General features: G+C 36.9%; 1 protein-coding gene across 2 annotated transcripts; it reads right to left on the bottom strand.

The window, feature by feature from the left end:
• Nucleotides 1–212: 212 nt before the first annotated feature.
• LOC127426885 (ectonucleoside triphosphate diphosphohydrolase 1-like) lies at nucleotides 213–22,552 on the bottom strand. Of its 2 annotated transcripts, none has more exons than XM_051673996.1 (10): nucleotides 22,278–22,552; nucleotides 9,483–9,610; nucleotides 9,240–9,357; nucleotides 6,926–7,076; nucleotides 5,595–5,754; nucleotides 5,223–5,441; nucleotides 4,325–4,576; nucleotides 4,113–4,220; nucleotides 3,887–4,024; nucleotides 213–2,196 (listed from the first exon to the last, which is right to left on the bottom strand). In XM_051673996.1, the coding sequence occupies exons 1-10, from the start codon at nucleotides 22,291–22,293 to the stop codon at nucleotides 1,987–1,989; spliced, it is 1,500 nt and encodes a 499-aa protein (XP_051529956.1). In that variant the 5' UTR covers nucleotides 22,294–22,552; the 3' UTR covers nucleotides 213–1,986. The 2 variants fall into 2 exon arrangements, with proteins under 2 accessions (XP_051529956.1, XP_051529955.1); XM_051673995.1 differs by lacking the exon at nucleotides 22,278–22,552 and adding an exon at nucleotides 12,678–13,079.
• Between the last annotated feature and the right edge of the window lie 3,070 nt (nucleotides 22,553–25,622).

Here is a 25,622-nt window from a genome sequence, read left to right as displayed (position 1 = left end):
GTCAACAAAGAATGGCCAGACTGGTCCAAACTGACAAAGTCTACGGTAACTCAGATAACCGCTCTGCACAATTGTGGTTAGAAGAATATCGTCTCTTTTGGTGCAGTTTTGGCGGCACGAGGGGGACCTACACTATATTAGGCAGGTGGTTTTACTGTTGTGGCTGATCAGTGTATATATACACACACACAATCGATATACACCATCACAAATAATATTTTGTCAAATTAATATAGAAATTTGCTTCAGTTGTTGTTTAAATATATAAAAACAAAATCAGAATTCACATTATTTTACATATCATTTCAGGGCCATACACAGGAATTTCACACACAGAATGTGCCCTACAGAAGCAGACATGAGCTACTATTTTAAGCATAATTGATTACTTTAACTCTCCTATTACACTGTGGTATGATGAAATAAATGCACTAAAAAGCAAGGAATGGTAAGCACAGGAATAGACAAATATCATGCCAAGACAAACCTAATAATACAGTCCCCAATTTTCAATTTATAATAAAAATATGCTACGCTGGAAGCTTTTATTGTGTTTAACTACATGATAGCCATATGACCATAATACAGATTATTTAGGGCAAAAAGGGCCTACAACTAGAGACCTTTGTCCTCACATACTTTTATTTAAAATTACTAAAAGAGTAAAAGAGACTGGCATCTAAAATGTGCTTTTCTATAACTAAATAGGGAAACCTTCTTTAAAGATTTAAAGGAATTTTACGGGTCACATACATGTCAAGCGCAAAAAGCATTTGTGGCATAATATTTATTACCACAAAAATTTATTTTGACCCACCCCTCTTTTTTTCTTTAAAAAACGCAAAATTCTGGGTATCAGTAAGGCACTGGAAGTGAATGGGACCAATCAGTAAACTTTAAAGTACTCCATATTTCAAAAGTATAGCCACAAGATGTAAACAATATGCATGTTAACATAATTTTTGTGTGATAAAATCTAACCTTTCTAACTAACCTTTCTCTGTAAAGTTGTATCCAATTTTTACAACTTCGTGAACATGGTGATGTACGCTGTAAACTGTAATCCCAGTAAACAATGATTTAAACAACTTTACAGCTCAAATAATACACAAGTTTTAACAGATGTAAGAGCTTTTATAAAATTGTAATCTATACAGTTATGCATTTAAACCCTCCAAAAATTGGCCCCATTCACTTCCATTGTGTGCCTCACTGTAAACTTTTTATTTATTTTTTTCCTTTTTTTTTTAAGAAAAGGAGTGACAAGTGGAAATGAATTTTTGTGGTAATCAACATTATGTTAAAAATGGTGTTTATTGAGCTTGCCCTGGTATATTCCTTCAAAGGCACACAATAAACTGTATATATTGCAACCCTCTTGACCCAGCTCCTCAAAGTTAAAACCTATGCTTCTAAGAGATTTCAGAGGCAAGCTGAAGTCATCATGAAAAAATAAAACACAAACACACAGAAAAGAATTGGAATAGAAAAGAAAAACTCCCCTTCCATCTAGTATCCCTTCAGTTCCAATGGAACCAATAACGCATAACTCTCCTAAAGCCTGTTTATCCTTCACATGAGGTATGACGTGCAAATTCTTTGAAATGTAAAACCTTGAAGTATTAGTTCATCCAGAAATGAAAATTCTGCTGTCATTTATGTTGTTCGTGTCATTTATACACAAATGACTTTCATTCTTAAGTGTAACACAAGAGGAACATTTCAGAAGAATGTTGAAACTGCTCTTTTCCATGAAATGAAAGTGAATAGTGACTGGTGACTCCTTTTGTGTTCCATAGATGAAAGAATGTCATGCAGGTTTGGAAACACATGAGGATGAGTGAATAATAACAGAATCTTCATTTATGCATGAACGATCCCTTTAAATTGAGCCAAAACATGGATTTGGATCTTACAGATTACATCCTGCAGAAATAAACATTCAATGTTAAGAGAGCACAGCAAAGTAGCCCTGTCTTTGTCGAGCTAAATTATGTCTTTCTGGGTTGTCCTAGTGGACCGACGGAAGTACAAGTAGGCCATAAAAATGAGAAGTAATATTAGAAGTGAGAAGAGTAGCATAAATGTGACATATCCCCCATAAGGCATCAAGGGTGTTTCTGGAGCTTCAGCTGGGATCATGTTGGTCAGGTTTAGCATGTAACCCAAAGTCCAGCCTGCATCACTTTCTCCTATCTGCACAGGGAGATAGAGAGATTGTCAGCATTACTATCATCAACACACCTCTCAACACAGTCTTATTTTACACCCATATTTATTGAATCATTGTTTATAATTCAAAACAATGAAACATCAAGTTCATTTTTAAGTGCATAAAATAATAGCAACATAACGAACATTAATGACCAGAAAATCAACAGCAATGATATTGCTAAGTCAGAGCTTTCATCTAAAAACACTGAAACACTTTTAACCCTTACTGCTTACTGATAGTCCATCACCTATTCCAAAGCTGAGGCGAAAGATAATATCTTTTGAACAGCAAGAATATTCTAAAAGAGCTGAATATTTTCAAACAGCAAAGTTCCACTGAGTCACACAAGGAACAATTGTATCAAGTTTTATATCAAGTTTCATGCAGTGGACTCTACTGCATCAGCAGCAACCGTAGAGCGATGGGCTTTGTTCCATATTGCTGCACACATTGAGCAGTTGAACTATTTTGTACCCTGCGGGCAGGACCCTTAGAGATGGCATCTACTAGATCCTTTGAAGTAATTAAGTGCAATGTGTGAGCTGCACACCACTGGTGTAATTTCATTCTAAAAAATGAAATTATCTCTATAGATCCAGTGGTTAAATGCTGAGGTAGACTGCTCCATCTTCACCTGGCTAGCTAGTAGCGACACAACCCTCACCCTCCCTTTAGAAATCACTCGAAGACTTACCAAACGTATATCAGCGGTGTGCTGATTATGAATGAATAATGTAAAATATTAATAAGAGGATAAGAATGATCAATTAATTATTAACAATTTACTACCATTGCTTTGTTAATATGTAATCATGTAATCTGTAAAAAGTAACTGTAGTCCAATTACAAGTATTTTACAATATAATTTAATCCAATTACAAGTACTTGATTGTTGTAATCTAATTACATAATCCAGATTACATATAATCAGTTACTACCCAGCACTGTTTATCTGTTTCTTTACTCACAATGGTGCATTTGTGTGATTATCCTGGATATTTCAACAGAAAGGAGATCATGAGATTACATCTGTAACATTCCAATGTGAATACATCACACGAGAGACCGCTTGGACTCCACCCTCTCGTGAAGTTTACTGGAAGCATTGGATTATAGTTAAAAAGTACTTAAATATTTATCTTTTTTCATATCAAAAGCAACTGTATCACTTTAGAAGACATTAATTTAACCGCTGGAGTCGTATCAATGACATTTATGATGACTATCTGTGATTTTTAGAGCTTCAAAATTCAGATTACCATCCACTTGCATTTTAAGGGCCTACTGAGCTGAGATATTTTTCTTTTTTTCTTCAAATGTGTTCTGGTGAAGAAAGAAAGTCATTCACACTTGAGATATCATGAGGGTGAGTAAATGATGAGACAATTTTCATTTTTGGGTGAACTATCCCATTAAGCATACTTAACTGAGGCTGTACACTACACTGTACCCTAACATCTCTTGAAATTCAATTTAGCTTTCATTTACCTATCTGTAATTGGCCTAACTTACATAAAACAGAGGAGTGTTTGCACTGAAAAACAATCCCTGGTTAAGATGGATTGCGATTAATTAGTGGATAAGTTTTACACTGAAATAACACAGGCAAAAGTGCAACTGTTTAGTTATTTGCCCCTTAGTAGAGCGTGAATTAATTCATGCCATGTTTACCTTCTTAATGAAACTGATGTCTTTCCAGTTCTTTGAGGTGAAGTTGTATCCATTTTCCAGAAGAGTCAGAATGTAAGTTCCTGAGAAGCAGTATTCTGCAAGATACTTCTCTTTTATATTGGGATGATTTTCTACAATCTACAAAAGTCAAACGAGTTCATATTTAGACATCATGCCCCAACAAAGATTTTAACATCTTTTGAAGATAGAAAATAAATCATTTCACCTTTTGCCATGGGATGGAGCAGTACGTTGTCAGTTTCTGCTTTGCATTGTCTAATGTGTCAGTTGTCAGATTCAAATAGTTCATTACAAAGTAGAAAGCAGAAAAGGCCTAGAGATTGGAATGGGTGGGAGACAAGAAAGTTAACAATATTTATGACTTGTAACTAGCTATGATTAACTTCATTCATTCAAGCAATCTGCATTGTTTCTTACCCCAAAGTTTCCATCAACAGAAGGCTGGAAAATACCATTGAAAGAGCATCTTGAGTATTCACAATGGCTGGTATTAAAAATCTTTCTCACTGATTGTTGGCACTTCGTCCAATTACCCAACCCCACATGGGTTAAATCTTTATTTGGAAAGGTATTCACTTCTATGCAGGGGGTGTCAAAGAGACTCTGAAATGTCTTGTTGACCTTATATCCAGGGTGGAAGCAAGGGTCCTTTAACTCAATGGGGCCTGTCTTGGGAAAAAAACATTTAAGAATATAAGACAGTTATTCAAGAATCAAGTGTGGTCTGTACCAGTGGTTCTGCTTCAGGACCTAGATTTTACATAAAGACAAAGTGGCGACCCAACACATCACAGAATTGATGATTCACAAGCAAACAAAAATGCCTCCACATCCAATAATTAATTGCTCAAAACAAATTGCGGTCAGCACTAGTGTTGGGGAAACTACTTTGAAACTGACTGCAGAATTAAATAATATCACCTGATATATTTTTAATTAGGGTGACATTAAATTGAAATTTCTATTTAAAATGGAACTTTCTGAATTTCTTCTGAATATAAACTATTTTTAAAAAAAAAAAACAATATTGAGTATGCCATTCTTCACATGAATTTGTGCCAAAATACAATAGTTTGATTGGACGCAAAGCTTTTGACGTTGACAACAAAGATAAGGGAAGAGTTTTCTCCTCCCTTTTAAAAGTTGGTAAGCCTTTTTATTTTGCTATACTACTAACTATGCATGATAATGGTTAGTTGTGTTTTACTACTTGCATTTAGCATTGTTTTTTCCCTGCTGTTTGTTCAGAATAGACCTGTGACTCAACCCACAATTTGAGAATAATTTTCAATTGAATAATAAGCATTGTCATTACCTTATCAACCGCAAATGTTGACCGTAATTTTTCAGCCATGGAAAGCTTTAGAACCTGGTCCTTCCCATAACAGAGAAAGCTGTGGGTGTATAGGTGATAATCATTTCCGTACAGCCTGAAGTCAATAGAATTGTTGACTGATTCAATGTCATGTTTAGGTACAAAAGTTATCTGAGTAGATGCCCCACCAAGGTCCAGAGCTCCAAGGGTCCCAGTGGCCTGCAAGATCAAGATAAGGTCTTGCATGAAAAGCACACCCACGGAACAAACAGAATAATTACTTTGAGATGCATCAAGTGCACAATTTCAAGACACAACTTGTATTCAAGACAAAACTTGGGTGAACATATTTCTTAGATACAATCACTATACCTTTCTCAAGTTTTTGCTGAGGTAATTAACAGTGATCCAGCCGAAAGCTCCCTCCTCTTGGCCCGAAATGATACGAGCTCCCTGATAGGAGAAGGGGTACATTTGCAGAGAATGTGCTACTGAGTCTAGTACCTTTTCTGAGGCTGTTTCATTCTCCATCCTTGAGAAGATAAATATTATAATTCATTGACAGAGTTTTCAGCAATTCAATTTCAATTTTCAAAGTTTTATGTCACACACAGAGGCACCATAAAGTATTTGGACACTTAAGGCATATTATAAAAAATGTATTAATATTATTGCATTAGATAGGACAATATCAGCAATAAGCAAGTGGCATTTTTCTTAAAGAATGATAGCACAAGCATACATTTCAAAGACATTTCACAAAAAGAAGTTTGATTAGGTTGAAATAAAACAATGGATATGCAGTTCAAAATTAAGACAAAAGATATTTGGACACTTTCTGGTTGTTAAACAAAGTGGAAAAGGAACATGACCATAGGTATGTTAAGTAAATATATACAGTAACTACATTCGTGGTTACTCTGCTATGGTACCTGTGTAAACTTGAAAGGAACTGATTTCATGCATACACTAAAAATCACCTTGTGAAGTGTGAAGTTAACTTATTTTTGAGAAAAGGGCAAACAATATATGTTTTAAGATGACAACTTATGATAATACATTGAAAGATATTGTACAACTTGTCTCGTATGAAAAGGAATGACTATTATTTCTATAGAGACCAACCAATCAACAAACAATACAGGCAACACATTTAGCTAGCCTGCCATCCAACATTTTATTTTTAAGAAAGGAAACGGCTGTGAACAAATTTGGATACACATTCCATATTTATTTATACAATACAAATGACTGGTGTATGTCAATAACCTGTAATATGATTCTTTTTTCTCGTTCCACACCTGATTCTTTCTTATGTGGCAAGTTATTTTCCTATAAAAATCATGGTAAGGTTTAGGGTCTGGGTAAGGGTTTACAATTTATTTTTTTAGGTTCAGGTTTGGGGAAAAAATACAATAACATTACTTGCTGATTTGTTTATTTTTCTCTATGGGATTAAAATTTGTATGTGTTTGCTTGAGTTTACTCATACAATTTCTCACGATTCTTCCATCTCGTACTATTATTACAACTTGTCATGAGTCTGGGTTAAAAATAAAATGTATCATTGATTTTAAGTCTTCAGTTAGCCTACTAAAAGTTTCTCAGTTTGACATTTTTGTTTTCAGAATTATCCTCAACCCCCCTTATTTCTGAATAATTCTGATTCATGGCTGACATTTACAGTACTTAGAAGTAATTACTTGAGCAATCGCATGCCTGCTGTGGCCCCTAGGTAAACTGGTGTTTCCCTGTGTCTGTATGCAGGTATTATCTGCTTGGCCTCCTCCATACACACTTGCAGTGACGTGCCAGCCTTTTCTGGGTTAGCTGAGTAACTGGAGATGCCTTTGCCTACAGGGGAAACAGAGCAGCACACACCGAAAACCGGTTTCTCAGAACACCCATGCAGACTTTGCCTAAAGGCATTTTTAGTATGGAAAGTGCTTTTAGAAATTATGTGGTGTTGAACTAATTATTAACCCTTGTGTGGTATTCACTTTTTGGACCCTTTGGTACTGTTCGGGTCAAACTGACCCGGGACATTATTGGGGTTTTAAAAGCAATACAGAAATAAAAATGTACATAAAAAACTCCTTAACACATATTGTCTTTATCTCAATTCCAAACAATATAGATAACATATATGATTAATGTTTGCAATTAATCTCTGCTAGATCACATTTAACAATGGAAGTGTCATTCATTTTTTGTGATAAAGTTATAATTTATGTAACAAATCCACTATAATAAAGACTTGGATATCTTCAGAACAGAATGTCTTAGAGACTTGCGGATTTGCGCCTTTGAGTCAGGTTAGTAAGCAGCCAATAAGAATCACTCTGTTTAATGGTTAACCACTCCCTAGCAACCATTTAGAGCACCCTATCAACCAGCCCCATTGACATCCATTCAAAAAGGCTGAGAGGGATATCTTCGGATCAGAATGTCCTAGAGACATGAGAGTTAGCTTGTTTAACTTAGGTGAGCAATAAGTCTTCAAGTATCATCATGGAAACTACTTAGCCACGCCCTAGCAACCATTTAGAGCACCCTAGCAACCAAACCCCATTGACTTCCATTCCAAATCGCTTAGATGTGTATCTCAGGATCAGAATGTCGTAGAGACTTAATTGTTGACTTGTATGACTCAAGACAGAAAGCAGCCTTCTTAGTATCACCCTGGCAACTGCCTAGAAACCACATTGGCTTACCCTAGCAACCAAATAGCAAAACATATTTCTCTGCACCAGAAAATCGTAGAGACTTCCGGGTTGACTTATTTCACTCAGGATAGCAAGGAGTCTTGATAAGTATCACCCTGGTAACTGGCTAGCAACCATGGAACAACACCAATATCTCTGGACCAGAACTTCCTACTGTCATGTGGGTGGCCTTTTTCAACTTAGGGCAGTTGGTGGGACATTGTGGTGAGAAATTTTGCCACGGCAAGCACCACTCACATTTTCTTCAGGAAATGTACCTATCTAGTGAGTGAGTGAGTGTGTGTGTGTGTGTGTATGTGTGTGTGCGCATGTTTCTGTATGTCTGTCTGTGTGTCTCTGTAGGTTCCCACACTACAGAGGGTAAAGAGAGCGAGAAAGCGGGAGCAGACGGCTTCTCGGTGCTTGGAATGGAACAATGTAGCAGGTATATGTCTGTGTATGTCTCTCTCTCTCTCTATGTGTGAGTGTGTGTGTGTGTGTGTGTGTGTGTGTGTACGTGCGTGTATGTTTCTGTGTGTCTGTCTGTGTGTCTCTGTGTGTATGCGGGTCAAATTGACCCGAACATCATATGAAGGACATGAATGTGTGGGGTCATATTAGCATGTGTACTCAATTAATTTTTTTCTTTTACATATTCTTCACAGAAAATAAGCCAAGGCCATGGAGTTTCAGGTTGAAAAATGTTATTCTTGTATCATTTTTCTTTTAGTAAAAATTTGAAATGGGTCAGTTTGACTCGAACACCACATAAGGGTTAACATATTAAAGGGTTCTTAACCCTCATGCTCTGTTGATATTATCTTCATTGACTTCAAGGATTTATATATATTTTTTAAAAACAATTGTAATTTCAAAATTAAACTCATGTTTCCCTTCAAATTATTTTACTGTGTTCATAACCCAATCAAAACCAAAAACATGTAATGATGATTACTGAATCATTGACTCTCTATTGTAACAAAATAGGCATGCATATTTTAGAATAGTGAACTATCCAATATAGTAACGTTGCTTCTGTTTGGGGTCAATTTGACTAAAGAAAAGCAATAATTCAAATTAAAGTAGTTAGAAGTTTTCAACCTGATATTTCAAAGTATGCTATTTTTTCAAGCTATTAAATGACTTGGTGTATCTCAGATGCCAAAAATAACATGAAGATTAAATAAATGTCAAAACAGAGTAAAAACAGTAATGTAGCCATAAGTGTTCTTTGAGTCATCAGTGCTATTGCAATACAATCCATGTTACATTAGATCTTGAATACTGCACAGTAAAATTAGGGAACATGTACCTTTCACGTTGCAGGTGTGTTTCTGCTGTACCATGCCTGTGTTGTTCTCCTTCTCAGCTGGCCATTCATAGATGAACACAGAAGTATGGGAGGACCCAGCATCCAAAACTATTCCATACTGTATAGTTTACATAGATTTCATCAGTGAAATGTTCTAATCTTTACAAATCTGATGTCAACTCTTTTGCTGTAATATTTACTAAAGTGTTGCATTGTTAATTACTGATAGTGAATGGTTCATACCTTGTACTTCTGGAGTAAAGGCTTGTTCTGAACAACAGAAACTGACACCATTGTAATGATTCCCAGGGAAATAACAACAGTCAGAAAGATGAAGACTGGCCTGTGGCATGGGTTTTTCACTTGTACCTCTGAACAGAGTAAAATAAAGAAGGAAGGTTGGCATTTATTAACAATTTTAATATTTAACAGGCTCCGTGTTTGTTGGGAGTTTAATTTATTAATTTATAGTGTAAGCTATAGAGTTAAAGAAGAGAATAAATGATCCAAAGAACAACTGATGAAAAAAAAAAAAAAACTTACTGTTGTTAATATTTAAAAAAGTTTTTACATTCATCCTTCAAAGAAATATTAAAGAATGGTATACCCTTTTTAATGATTAACAACTGTATGGGCTGCTGTCAATATAATTTCAATTCTGCATTCAATTCAGGATATGAATCTATTTTTACTATTCCCAATACATTTTTCTTTTCCAAAATCTGCAATGCATAAATAGCATCAAAAAAAAAATTTGTTTTTCATTTGGCAAGATTAGCTGGATTCATGCCTTGCCTTGGTCAAGGCTTTGTGAGGTGTTTTAAAAAAAATAAATAAACAAAAGTTTACCCATACTGTCAGTTTAAAAAACAAACTTGAAGCCATGACATTGTGCATTTGCCGGTGTAAAAGACCTCTGTTCGGTAGGGAAAGGAGGAAGATGAGATCCGGTTGAGCAGTCAGCATAAAGTTTTAATGATACAAATGAACTTCAACAAAAAATAAAACACACACAAACATAACTCCGTGTGTCTCTCTCTCTCTTTCTCTCACTGGCGTCTCCAGCTCTCCTTTATCTCCCTCTTCCTCTGATTATGTGACTCGGTGCCGGCCATGCACCCTTACGGCCCAGCCACGCCCTCCTCCTCTTCACACTCCTCCACCGCCCGGTTCAGGCCGGGGAAACCTCTGGCTTGACGTAATCCCCTCCCTTCCTGGAGGGGAGGTGTTGCCTTTCCAGCCGTCCTTCTGCCAGCAGGTCTTCCCTGCCTCCTGGGACCCTGGGAGAGACGAGGGATGGAGAGGGGAGAGGGAAAGAGTGAGAGGGAGAGACAGAGAGAGAGAAGAGGGAGAGAAAAGCTGGCTCGCTGGTCCTGAACACGCTGTCCACTGGTCCTCTGCCACTCCGCCCCTTGGCGCATGGCAGCGGTTCCTCCGCTTCCTGGCGGACAGCAGCGACCCCTCTGTCCCCTGGCGGACAGCAGTGACCCCTCTGTCCCCTGGCGGACGGCAATGACTCCTATGTCCCCTGGCGGATGGCAATGACTCCTATGTCCCCTGGCGGACGGCAATGACTCCTACGCACTCTGGCGGACAGCGGCGGCGAGTTCTCCCAGACAGTGTTCTCTTCCTCCTTCCCGGGTTTCGGCACCAAATGTAAAAGACATTTGTTTGGTCGGGAAAGGAGGAAGCTGGGACACGACTGAGCAGTCAACATAAAGTTTTAGTGATACAAATGAGCTTCAGCATAGCATAAAAGACACACACAAACATAACTCTGTGTGTCTCTCTCTCTCACTAGTGTGTCCGGCTCCCCTTTATCTCTCTTTCCTGCTGATTAGGTGACTCAGTGCAGGCCGTGCACCCTCACGGCCCAGTCACGCCCTCCTCCTCGTTTCATGATGTGTATTTTGGTCTGATGTATTTTACTGATCAAAACAAATAGGCCACTGATGTGACGGTCATATTTTTTTGTCCGGATCTACTGTTTATTCAACATTACAGTAAAAATGCACTTCACAGAGTTCAAAGTCATTTTTATATTTTTCAGGTGTTTAAATGAAAAAATATCTACATAGATAAAGTAACCGCCAGAGACATTAAATAAAAGTTGAAATTCTTGAAAAAATAAATAAGTAGTCTTTTAGTATTTTTTCTTTAAAAAAAAAAAAAAAAAGCAGTTAAACAATTTTGTTTTAAAATATTATTATTATTTAAAAAATTGTCCACCAAATCAAAGTTGTAAACAACATGCTGGTAGTCCATTTTGTTGTCATGTGACAAAACCCCCCCATAAAATAGAGAAAACCTCTTTAGACCCTCACCATATTTTGATACATTTTTATGGAAAGGTACATTTTGTGCAGGTAAAAGTTTGATTTTTTTTTTATGATTTTTTAAATTTTATTTTTAGTAATTAGATTGTGTATACTTACGTGTTTTCAAGATGCAAGGAAAGTATTTTAACACCTTTTTCTAAATACTATGGATAACGTATTCTAAATACTTCTTCAGCACTGGTAGATTTTTTCACTTGTTTTGACTATAAAAACTCTGCCAGTACAGTAAGACAAAATACACATGTTAAATCAAATTGATCTTTTTTTAAGGATTTTCAGATATTTTTACAGGAAAAAAAATACAAAAATTATTATCAAGAATAGGATTTTTGCCCCAATATCAAAGGTCTTACTAGAAAATAAAGCAATTATGATCCAACATGAATTTTCTTGACAAAAAAATATGTTCGTGCCTGGTAACATGTGCATTTAAAATGGCTAGAAATAGCATTTTAGCTTAGTGTAAAGCTGACAATTTACACAAGGTTTATTTCTATTTCTTCTGCTCCAAACTTACTTCAAACTTACTTCTCTGTCTGCTCGTATGAATGTAACACATCATAAGAAAGTGTTTCAACGCTGCTCAAATGCACTTTGGATCACATCATGTATATGTTTAAATGTTTTCCATCTGAAAGGACTAAATATTGAATGAAACAAATGACAATAAAATGCAAAGTAATCTCTTCAGTAATCAAAATACTTTTTGAATGTAACTGTATTCTAATTACCAATGATTTAAACTGTAACTGTAGTGGAATACAGTTACTTATATTTTGTATTTTAAATATATAATCCCATTACATGTATTCCGTTACTCCCCAACCCTGTATATAATATATATATATATATATATATATATATATATACATACACACATCTTGAATTAATGTAGCCTAAATTGTTAGTTTACTTCCGTACATATAGTTCTGAAAACAGTTCTTGAAAAGTCCAATAGGCTATAGCCACTTCTCATAAGGTTGCTCTGTTGACAGGTTCAATTTAGTAAAGCAGAAAGTAGTTAGAGCATAAGACACGATTCGTGCATGATCCACCTATGCATTTTAAATCAGTGCGCCTCGCTGCGCTTTTCACCTACCCATCAAGACACAGAACATCAGCCCTTCATGGGCGGCAGACAGAGCTGTGTTGGCGGCACGAAAGAAAACAACTGCCGTGGTTTCTGCGGTAACTTCCAAACAAACTGAGTTTTAATTCACATTTGAGATTCCACTGATCGTGCGAACTTGCATTCCAGGTTATTTGAGTGTACGATCATTTACACACATGTGCGCGTAGCTTTTCTTGCCATACAAGAGTATATAAATGTGAATTTGAGGGAAACACCCATTTTGTTTGTGGAGCCAGGCTTGCAGTGACGCCACATGTGCCAGTGAGCGGAATTCCCTAGATCACCCCTTTTGGGGATCGACCCACTTTTGAGTGCCTGCATGAGCTGCATACAGATCAGCCTCGGTTAAACAAACATTATTTGAAGCTCCTGTCTTTGGCATGCAAGTCAGTGGCCAAGATATAAGTGTTTGGGTATATTTATTAAAACGATCTGAAGCTTTAATCTAACTATTTTAATGCATGAGCTTTTAAAAATATATTCATTTTATTACCTGAAATTGCACAGCAAATTCGTTTTAATACAAGTTAGGGAACTGTCCTCATATGAGGACACCATGCATGAAACGATTTATCCAAAAATAATACCATATTGTTTATTTTTTTACGCAATAGTTAACATTGATCTTAAAGGTAAGTGTTAAACTAATCAGAGAAAAGAGACAGAAATAACTCTGACTTTTTACCACTTAAAGGGATAGTTCAAACAAAAAAATAAAACTCCTGTCATCATTTACACCCATATCCCTGACATCGCCCCTAATGTAACTCCAAACCTGTATGGCCTTCTTTCCTCCGTGGAAAACAAAAGGATATTTTAGGCAGAGTGGAACTGAAAACCTCAGTACCCATTTACTTTCATTGTATGGGAGAAGCAGCAATAACATTTTTCAAAATTTCTCCTCTTGTGTTCCACTGAAGAAAAAAAGTCATACAGGTTTGGAAGTGACATGAGGGCGACTAAACGACAACAGAATTTTCCATTTTGGGTTAACTATCCCTTTAACTTCATGCACTGCATTTAAGGCATGTAGCAGATGACATGTTCCACCCAAACATTTTGACCAATTCCACACAATTCACCAGGGTCCTTTAAAGGGATAGTTCACTATAAAATTAAAATTATCTCACTATTTACTCACCCTTATGCCATCATAGATGTGTATTTCTTTCTTCTGCAGAATACAACCGAACATTTTTAGAAGAATATCTCAAGAATATCTCTATGTAGGTCCAGACAATGCAAGTGGATGGTGGCCAGACTTATGAAGCTCCAAAAAGCAGATAAAGGCAGCATAAAAGTAATCCATACGACTCCAGTGGGGTATTCAATGTCATCTGAAGCAATACAGTCATTTTTTGTGTGAGAACAGACCAAAATGTAACTCCTTTTTCACTTTAAATCTTGACAGCAGTCTCCTTGGTGATCATGATTTCAAGCTCGTTTACACTTCCTCTAGCACCATCTAGTGCTCTGTGCATGCGCCAGCACAAGGAAGTGTAATCGAGCTTGAAATCATGATCATGCCTAGAGATTGCAATGGCAAGATGTACAGTCAAAAAGTTACATTTATGTCTGTTCTCACCTAAATCCAACTTGATCACTTCAGAAGACATTGATTAAACTACTGGAATTGTATGGATTACTTTAATGCTGCCTTTATCTGCTTTTTTTAGTCACTATTCACTTGCATTGAAATGACCTACAGAGCTGGAACATTTTTCTAAAATTCTTTGTGTTCTACAGAAGAAACAAAGTCATACACATCTGGGATGGCATGAGGATGAGTAAATGGTGAGAGAAATGTTCTTTTTGGGCGAACTTTCCCTTTAACTGCTCTGAAATGACTCCTAGTGGAAAGCAATCATGTTCTGTTCATGATTATTTGTGTTGTTTCAGGTTCCTTATTCTTTGTGTCCTTCCCCTAATTGAAAGTCTGTTTATTGTGATAGCACTGTTGCTGGGACACAATGAAAACACTCAGTTGTATTCCAGATAAATCTGTAATGTTGCAATATTGTGTAGAATACAAATGGCGTCTCTGGCTTCCCTGTATCTCTCTACCGATGATTATTTGACTCAGTGCCGGCCATGCACTCTCACGGCCCGGCCACAACCTCCTCCTCGTCACACTGAGATACAGTTTAAGGAAAACTTACCCTGCAGATGACTATTGTATTTTATATTATTTTTTCAAACAAACACTGAGATGTAGTCTTGTGCTTGAATATCAGGTTCAGATACATCATCTTTGTTATTGTTTTTCATGCTTGGTTTTGCCGTATCCACCAGTTTACAGTAATTACTATTAAAATTCAGAATTTTAAGCATTGCCAATATGTTTAAAACATCTTATAGCCCAAATGTTTACATATATGAAATATCACATTTGACCTCTGATACAGATAGCTATAGCTTACTCTAATTTCCTTTCAGGACTCTGGTAATAATATACATTGCTTGAAGTAAAGACCTTAGCAGATTCCAAAGAAAAACAGCAGGACCACTGTTATGCGAACAAAAAATAACACCAAAATCAAACAGTTTATTCAATGGTCTTTTATGGAGAAACATGCCTCTACACTGTTTCTGTTCATTGCATTCTTCTAGACACCCATCCCAAATAAAATGCATCACCCTTGAGCTTTTACTGTTAGTTGATCTGAAGTTCTGCCAAATGGAAATTTTTACTAATAGAAACAGGGGCCAAAACCAATCACCAGTTGACATATTACTTAAAGGGATTTTCACCTACTATAGGCTTAGTCTCAGTCAGGGCCATAAGTCCTCCCAATAATCAGATATGGTCAGATTGTCCCCCTCAATAATTGATATCCTTGTTGCTGTTCTGCTGCAGTTCATTATGCACCGCTGTCTAATTGTCATTTAGTTGTTGCAGGAATAACGTAATGGTTTGAAAAAAATTATTTTTAGTGTGCATAGTAGTCTAACACCACTCGTCAATGTCTTTTGAGTTAGCCAATAAAATCGATGAAGGCGGGACTCAAATTTGAGAAGCTGAGCAGGAACCTCGTGGATTATTCCAGCGCCATGCATCAGTGCCAGCAGTTCAGGTTAAGAGTGTTAGTGTCATGTAAGTGTCAGTATATAACTAAACATGCAATACTTGCCCACTATTTTTGATTTAAATGTTGTACAGACCAACAGTAATTTCCAGTGGTGCAAACTATTCACCATTTGGCATAATTTGCCTTTTTGAATTAAAAAATGTCACGTACAGTACGTGATTCGTATTAATCATATTAATCATATTAATAAACATTAACGGAGCCGTTTTCAGCATTTCAGGCTCAAGACAAAAAGTGAATGTGTGTATATTGTAAAGGAATTGAATGAATGTGGTTATCTGGTAAGTTTCTTTCCCCCAACCCATAAAATGGTTTGATATCCCCCAGTGTTCAAGACATGGTTACGGTCTTGGTCTCAGTCACGATTCACTTTTATTGTATAATGTCTGACTGGTGTTTAAACAATATTAGGTAACAAATTGACACACTGACAGGTATAATTCCTAAAACAGCTCCATCAGCCAAAAGTGACGTGTGAATAATGCGCCATGATATTAGGTGATCCAGAGCTCACACTGATGAGACCTTACATCATCTCACCTTGACGTAGCATTTTAAGATGTCATTAAATTCCAACAGTACCGTAATAATGCACTTCAATGAAGTATTCGTTTCCCATTCATATGTGTGAGGCTTTTCTTAGAGAGATAATACAATATATTGTGCCTTGCTTACCATACTATCTAATAGTGTAAACTGAAACCCTGTCCATTTAATAGTAATCAACTGTTTTAGTGAGACCGCCAAAACGCCTCTTTAGCTCAAGGGGCTTAGATTACCCATGACACGTTTTTTTCTGTCTTACAGACGGGCAAAGACCAGAAATAAGTCAACTGAAAATGTGTGGAATTGTGGTTTAGGTCTGGGTTTATAAAGTATGCACTCAGAATTTCCAATAAAAGAGCAATTATAACACCCATGTTTGAAGTGCGTGCCAGTGTGATCTTGCAGTCAACATGAACTTGTCAGCACAAACACATGCTAGAGAAGAGCAGACTCCCAGCAGATGAGAAGACAGAACACTTCTTTGACTAGTCTTCTTGTGCCATGCTATTATATTAAAGGGATAGTTTTTTCTTCTGTGGGACACAAATTGAAATGTTAGGCAGAATGTATGCCTCACCATTCACTTTCATTGCATCTTTTTTCCACGTAGTGAAAGTGAATGGTGAATGAGGCTAAACTTCTGCCTAACGTCTCCTTTTGTGTTCCACGGAAGATAGTCAAATGGGTTTGGATGATGGTGTGTAAACATGAAGACAGAATAAAAATGTTGGGTTGAACTATCCCTTTAAATCTCAGAGTCTCTTTTTAACATTATGGTTTGAGAAAAGTGGTAAAGATCTCCACTTTGTCTCCATTGCAAACAGAGCAATAATGGTGACAAATAATCACAGATAATTTCCATTATTTGTCTTTTTTTTTTCTCCTTCAGAACATGGAATGCTCTCTATATGGGGAAATTACAAAGAATGAACTTGTGCCGACTGATATCACCATTTGTTTATCTTAGCATGCGCTGTCTGTTGTTTTTTGCAACGATTGCCTCAGGAAGTAAAGAGAGGAAGTAAATCAGATAACAGTAACAAACTTGACTACACTGAAAGTCTACACTGGTTATAACAATTTTCTCCATCATTTGATAATGATTTGATGATTGATAACTGCTATGATAATCAATTAAAAATATTCAGAAACATCTCTTTTAAATATTTTTTGTTAAACATTTATTGCACCAGGTAAATACAACTCAGTTTTGATCCTAAATATAGAAAGCTGAATGTTTGTGCTGAAAAGACAATAGTTTAATTTAAATACTCAGGATGCAGAGCTAATTCCAGCCTCATGTCAGTCAATTACATGACTGTGGTGACATTTTTGCAAAATTATATTACGTAGTTCCTTACACGGATCATGGATCACGGTCCCTGTGTTGTGTTTCAAGCAAGTTCAGTTTTCTCCCAAACAGTTAATGCTCTCTCGAGTTTTAAATCAACATAACCTACCTCCCTACCCTAAACCTAACCGATAATGTCATAAAAAAGAAAATGTGAAATGAAAAATGCAATTGCTGAAGCAACAACATCATTTACTTCTATGTCACTTTCAGCTCATGTGTCAACTCATGTGCTCTTCAGGACTCATACTCCAGACCTTTGGATCGCATGTGCAACGCTCTATCAGTTGAGCACTGTGTAACTTGTTTGTGCCCGAACAAGCTTGTAAATGTAGTTGGTTATGCAATGCAAACGTAAAAATGTATCGTCTTACAAGTAATGCACTATAGTAATGTTTTACTACAGTTATGCACTATGTTTTAATGTTATAAGATAGTATTGTGTGAGGAACAGGATGAAAAGTAAGTGTTTGAGGACTGATAATCTGTCGATTCACTAGTGATTTCTGTGAAAAGGAAAAAAAAATTTGTTGTTGTAGCACCTCTAGCGTTCATTATAACAGGAAACTGCAGCAATGAGCCAAGTAAAAATCATTTTGAAAAATGTAGGTATAGTAATTGTAAAAGTGATTCTTTGCAACCAGTTTGGCTATTCCAGCTCATTTAGAGTCTGGTTAAACTGGATTGCAGGTGCTTAGTGAATAAAACAAATAGCTGAAATACTGCACAAAGTCATCAGGGCCACATCGTGGTTACCATAAGGCACCGTAAACATGCACTAGACTAGATTATGTTCAACCGTGGGTTGTCGGCAGACACCACATATGGGGCCCCCTTAAGAATCAGGGGCCCTGGGCTTAATCCTAGGTAAGCACATGCATTGTGCGGCCTTGAAACTGGTGCAATGGTTCACTTAAAGGGATAGTTGACCCTAAAAGGAACATTTGATTTCTACATTTACTCACACATTTTATATGACTTTCTTCCATGGAGCACAGAATGAGATGTTAGGCAAAATTATAGCCTCTTCAATCTTATTACCAGGTGTTAATCAGTATTTGAGTAAATTGTGGTGGAAGATCACTAGAGATCAGAAATCACTTCATAAATATTCAGCTCAGACATTCTAATTTTACAAACTTCCTCTGTAGATATTTTCTAATGCATCTACTAACTACTAGTATCTGCATCTTATCTTTTCTCTCTAGATCTTTAATACTGCATTATTTTTGTAGAAGTTACATCTGGTGCCTGCTAGACAGGTAACATATCGATCATCAAATCAAGAGATAAAGCTCAGAACTTTGTTTCAGCTATCTTAACTGTGAAGATGAATCCATAGTAAATTGGAAAGTTTCTTTAAATAGATTTTTAAACATTCATCATCTGTTAGCATTATGTTACCTAACAAGTGACTAGCTGCCTAGTTTGCATTTCAAATTTTCTCACAGTGATCATCAAAATTAGACCACATTCTGACATCCGCAGCATCTTTTGAACAGTGGTAACGTGATTGGTGTGACTTCAATGGTGTAACGTTTGGAAGGAAGTCACGAGAGCTGGATCTAGATGCAGCTTTAAAAAGTTTAATAAAGTACAAAATAACATAGAAATCACTGGAACTAGGCAGAACTAAGAAATAAAACAAACAAACATCACATCCATGCTGGGCACTGATACGGGAACAGGAGGTGAAAAACACAACAACTCACAAAGATTGGGTAGAAATCAGGGCATTATATACACAGGGGTAAATGAGGAAATGAAACACAGGTGAGAACAATAGGGAACAGCTGGCAGTGATGAGGGCAGAAAATTATGGTAGTCTGGGGGAAACAGATGACAGGGGCAAAACACAAGGCAGTGAATCACAACAAACGGCCTTAACCCACGCATTACTTGTAGCTCTGTACTAAGGTGTGATTACAGAGCCCCTCATGCATGCAAGCCAATTACAACAGCATGCAATATACCACAGTGTAGGGGTCAATGATCACATTTTTACATTTCAAAAGATTTTCCTATATGTCCTATTTCAACTCAAAGAGTGAAATATCTACCCCCTTTTCTTATTATTTCTAGTATTTATCTTAATAAAACCAATTTCCATTTTTTTTTCAAAATGTTTATCTTGCATTGGCCCTTTAAGACAAGGGAATCACCCCAGCCAGGCTGGTAAAAGAGGCCCTGTGTGTGGGAGGGGTGGGACTTCCTCAATTTGACTGGAATAATAATGAAGAACAATTACACAGACCTTGCTGTGTCAGCTACAGGAAGTTTAGTTTCCTCAAGGCATTTAGTGTTGAGGAATGAGAGGAAGATGGAACAAAGTACGTTTCCCCAATTTAGCATGAGAATGAAACAATGGAACTTCTAACAGAAACATTCCCATAATTCCTTGTCTTGTGCAGCTCAAAAAGAGTGCGGATAATTAAATAGAATGTTTATTCAAAAATAAAACTTCTGTCATCATTTATTCTCCCTAATGTTGTTCCAAACCCATATGACTTGCTTTCTTCCATGGAACACAAAAGTAGATGTTAGCCAGAAAGGCAATGTCAGTAACTTTTCACTTGCATTATGTGGAAAAAGATGCATTGAAGGTGAATGGTGACTGAGGCTAACATCTACTTTCATGTTCCACAGATTCCAAATTTTCATTTTGGGAGGAACTGTCCCTTTAAAGCTGAAGTGTGTCTTTTTTTATGTTAAAGTAATTTATCTAAGCTTAATATGCAGAGACAACTATGAGTAAAGCCCAAAGTATACTTTCGCTCCACGCACAGTATGTGTGACGCAAATTGCATCATCAGCACAGCCGTGCTGCTTGACTGTGCACAGCCTAGATAATCTTGACCCACACACACGTTCCTCGGCTGTGCGCGTTGCTGATGCATGTGCCTGCTACAGTATTAACTGTCCTAAAAGAGTTTCACAGTGAAGTTGTAGTGGGTATGCGTCAAACACGTTTGTATTCACTCATGGTCAGAATAGTATACTCACAAAAGCAACCCGATCGACCAGGCATGAGCCGATCCGGAACGGAAAAAAATGAAGTATACCTGGGCCTTTAGCCATTCATAGGATGATTTTCGTGGGTGACCTGGGTTTGGATCCCACGTTGAAATTAGGAAATAATTGCATATGCATAATCATTGACGAGCGTGATTCAGAGGTTATAATTTTCCCTCTAATATTACATTTTTACTCCGTTGATGGTTTGGTTTAGATTGGGCTTTGGGATGAGGGGTACAGTTTCTAAAATACGCATTCTTCTTCACTGTATTACAGCTTGTACAGTTGAAAACAACTCGCTTCACTACTCGCTTTTGGCGCCCTTCGGTGGACATCACACACAGAAAATTAAGCTCACACCTATCCCTACCCCCAACAACATTTTCCACTTTGGCCACTGGGGACAGAGTTTCGAATTTCGGTAAGCACAGACTGATTTACTAAAGAAAAGTCAACCTACTGTTTCCTCTGTCACTGCGAGATCTGTCTGGACCAATGGCAGAGAGTCAAAAATTACATACTTCACCTTTAACTTCATGAGTAGTTGTGTAGCTTCAAGCAATCTAAACTAAACTGAAGCTATGGCAACAATGCAGAGATGTTGTTTTGTTACTCAGGATTGCTCAGCTACCAGATGGCCTGCCCACACTCAGGAAGAAATAATCTTTCTCTCTCTTTTCTTCTTTGACGATGCCCTGGCACTCTGAGTCCTGCACAAATACTCTTTGCAAGCTCCTGCAGTTAAAGTACTTTGATGGAGAACAGATGCTGACAACAGATACATTAGACGACTCTGCAGCCTGCCATGGATTCCTGCATTTGTCACCTTTCATGTAGTGTAGGATCTCCTTTCGTACTGAACAATGCTGGATCATCCTGTCACTTTTCCCTGATCCATAATAGGTTTCTTGGAGGTCGTAAATAAAATCGATGTAAATTTTTAATGAGCTGTTTGACTGATAGTCCATGTTTGCAAAAATTTGCATACCTCAATTTCTTTTTTAAGATAAGTCCTTTTACGGTCAGCTGAGAGAGTTTTGGGGGGTTGTGATGTTCTCCTGAAGTTTCCAATGAGATTATATCATTCACAACCGATCACATCACTACTATAGTCTTTAATCAGTCAAATCCAACAAATGCTAATCTTGTCATTTGAATTACTGTCACAGATTAGTTAGATGTCTGGTGAACAACAAACCACAGATCTGTAATGCACCACTAAAGAAAGCATGTGGTAAACTATATAACATATGATCCTTTAAAGATCTGCCTGATGTCAACACACAAAGATTAACAAATAATTGACCACACATACATCACCAGCATTAATATTAACAGATGCTACAGTTGTATTTTGAATCATATGTTTTTAGAAAGTTGGATTGGTTTAGTGCCAACAGTTCTCCAGCTCCAAATAATCTGATCCAAACAAGTTCTACTTTAAATTTTTCATTGTATTTTCCACCTTTTTATTCTGTGCACCACTGACCAAATGTCAGCCTGCCCTGCCACGAACCTAATATGGTGATTTGTGTGTTTATGTGTGAATGGAAGTAATAGACTCACCTCCCGGATCATCCATGTATGCAGCGTCTTATAATTCTCTCTGTCTCTCTCTCTCTCTTTCTCTCTCTCTCTCTCTCTGGCCCTCTTTCTCACTCTCACTTGTCCCGGCTATTAGTGTGTTTTTCCGTGTGCTTGGCTCGACTCTCTTAGAGGGTCTTCCCTATACTTGAGGTTCTTTATAAGGCAAGGGGGCATAAGTGGGCGGGCCATTCTCCAGTTTTCTTCCTCCCTCTGCCACTAACCATGTTAACGATCTGCCTGTTACCTCTCCCTTCTGTCTCTTTCTAAAAGGGAGAGAGAAAGACAAATACACTGACAAAGAGTGTGTCTGTGTAAGGAGAGAGAGAGAGAGAGAGAGAGAGAGAGAGAGAGAGAGAGAGAGAGAGAGAGAGAGAGAATTACCTTACGGTTTTTATCCACACTCTCCCTCACTAACTGTTGTTGTGCCACCATTCTATCTCAGAGAATGACTTTTGCCAGAGCTCTAATCACAAAGACATTTTTGTTTCTCCCTGAGCTACAGCTATCTTTCTTTCCCTGTCACAACTCTTCTTAGCCAAAACCATCAACATACAGCTATCAACCAAATTTATGATGAGATCTTTTGCTCTTTCTTTTTGTATTCTCTTGTGTTGTGTCTGGGCGTTTCACGCAGGTGTTGCCCTTGGGACAGAGTTTTGTTAGTGGATGTTGATTGTGAGATAAATTGTATTGAATATGAGAAATATGAGACAGGCTGTAGAGCAGATCTGTATAGTGAGTATCAACATACTTATAATAAATGTGTAATGTAACCTGCTCATGCAAAAGATGCATTAAAAGAAGTAAACAAGCAGATGTAAATATTTTGGTTGTATTGTATTTGATTATGGTATTCTGTTTTCCAAAGTCTGACACCTGAACATCTGAAATTCATAATTTTGTCAAAATTGAATTTAAATCTAATTTTAACCTGGAAATCTCTCTCTCTCTCTCTCTCTCTCTCTCTCTCTCTCTCTCTCTCTACTCTATATATATATATATTGAAGCGTTATGGCATAAAATGAATGCAAACTATTTAAGATTCTGCATTAGTTCTAGATCACTAATCAAATAAGGAAATTTGTGTCATTGACCATAATACCTATTTTAAACAAATAGATTTCCTTCCTTTCATTGGAGAGCATTCTATATGTAATCATGCTGGGATAACATGTATCATCAGGTTTTGCACAAATTCGATTACATGCCAGCAGTAAGAAAAAGGAGGGACATACCAAATATTCATATTCATATTTTTGAAAGGCAACTACACAACAGTGGAAACAATTTGGAACAATCATGGAAACTAGTTGTCCTTTTAAATTTAGAACATACAAGGGACCTCTGTGATACCAAATGCATAGTATATAACTTTAGAAAGTTCAGTCTTTATATGAATTTCCTTAAAAGAAAACGCATCATCTGAATGACTTCCTGGGGCCCTAAAATGGATTCAAACAGCATACTCTTTCAATTAAACCTTCAGAAAACTTTTTTTTTTTTTTTTTTTCCTGGGGGATGTTTATACACCCTTTATTTAGATGGTGAATACATAATCAAGTGTTTTTTTCCCATGTGATTATTATTTTTCTTTTCATTTTTTTTTTTTTTTTTTTCCTGAAAAAGTAACAGATGTGTTTCACCCATGTGGGCTCACTTGGTTTTTGGTTGAAACCTTTTAGTACAGAGGGCCTAATATTCACCACACATCTCCAAAATAAGGTCTGCCTAAAGACTAAAATATTGAATAAACTCCTACATCACTAACGGCAACAGAATTGAGCTCACAATAAGTAAACTAATGTTTGCAATGGTGATTTAGAGCCAGCATTTTTGTTATAATGGCTGTCTGTGAATGATGTCAACCATCTGCTTTCCTGTTGGAAAACTCTCTTCCCTGCCAAAAGGGTTTTCTGCTATCCATATGGTGAGAAGGACATGGTGCATAACTTGCAAAACGAAATAAGCGATGAAGACAATACAAACACTGACTCGATTATAGTGTTATAAGCTAAATTAATTTTGACCTCATCATTAATGACAAGGCTGAAGAACAGCTGTCTGACTGTGAGGTTTTATTATATATTTTTTTCTTAATACTGTACTGTTTACAACTCTTTACTGAACAGAGCAAATAAGAGACTAAAGGAATATTCTGGGTTCAATACATGTTAAGCTCAACAGGATTTGTGGCACAATATTGATTACCACAAAAACAAATTTTGACTCCTTTTCTTAAAAAAAAAATTTAATAAAATTATAATTAAAAAAAATCTGGGTGAAGCACTTGCATTGGAAGTAAATGGGTTTCAATCTGTAAACGCTAAAATTTTAAAGGAATAGTTCACCCAAAAAAAATTCTCTCATCATATACTCACACTCATGACATCCCAGATATGTATGACTATCTTTCTTCAGCAGAATACAAACGAAGATTTTTGGAAGAATATTTAAGCTCTGTAGGTCCACACAATGCAAGTGAATGGGTGCCAAAATTTTGAAGCTCCAAAAAGCACATATAGTCATCATAAAAGTAATCAGTTGGACTCCAGTGGATTAATTAATGTCTTCTGAAGTGAAACGCTAATTAATTAATTAATTTAAGGTCTAGGTGTGTTTAAGAAATAGATCAATATTTTCAACTTTTTTTTACTAAAAATATTTGCTGTGGTATGCGCGTTCATGAGAGTGGAGTTCAAACTGCAACAGGCTGCGTGACCTCGACCCTCATGAACGTGCATACCACAGCTGGCCGGAAGCAAACATTTTTTGTAAAATAAATAAATAAATAAATAAATATTGATCTATTTCTTACCCACACTGTCACGTATAACTTCCCCTAGCAGCCAGAAGGGGATCGCTAGAGGGCTGGACTTTTATTTTGAAATTTGATTTCCCTGTTATTGCCTTGTCTTAGTTAATTTTCCCTTCCTAATTGTTTACAGGTGTTTCTAGTTTGTGTCATTTAGTTCTGTGTATATATAGCCCTGTTCTCCCTGCCTCTTGTCTTGCATTGGAAATTGCATTGAGTTGAGTTTGGTGAGTCTGCGTCTTAGTCTTGTTTCTTTTGTGGTTCCTCTCGCTCTGGATTATTTTCAGTAAAGAAGTCTCTGCAACTGGTCCGTGACACCTAGTGTTTTGCTTCAGAAGACATTAATTAATCCACTGGAGTTGTATGGATTACTTTTATGATGAGTATATGTGCTTTTTGGAGCTTCAAAATTATGCCACCCATTCATTAAGTTGTGTGGACCTACAGAGCTGAACTACCCAGGCCCCCTGTAGTGCAGAATTCTTGAGGTTTTACCAGTGTTTTATTATGCA

Source organism: Myxocyprinus asiaticus, chromosome 36 (assembly GCF_019703515.2).
Source record: "Myxocyprinus asiaticus isolate MX2 ecotype Aquarium Trade chromosome 36, UBuf_Myxa_2, whole genome shotgun sequence".
In the NCBI taxonomy this organism is placed as follows: Eukaryota; Metazoa; Chordata; class Actinopteri; order Cypriniformes; family Catostomidae; genus Myxocyprinus; species Myxocyprinus asiaticus.
This window is presented reverse-complemented; position numbering and strand designations above follow the sequence as displayed.

Bases quoted from the DNA above. Each gene is read 5' to 3' on its own strand.
- LOC127426885 (XM_051673995.1), bottom strand. The intron at 5,755-6,925 runs GTAATTACTTCT...TATCTTCTCAAG, and splicing joins GCAGGCATGCGATTGCTCAA to GATGGAGAATGAAACAGCCT. The intron at 4,221-4,324 runs GTAAGAAACAAT...TCCAATCTCTAG, and splicing joins CTGTTGATGGAAACTTTGGG to GCCTTTTCTGCTTTCTACTT.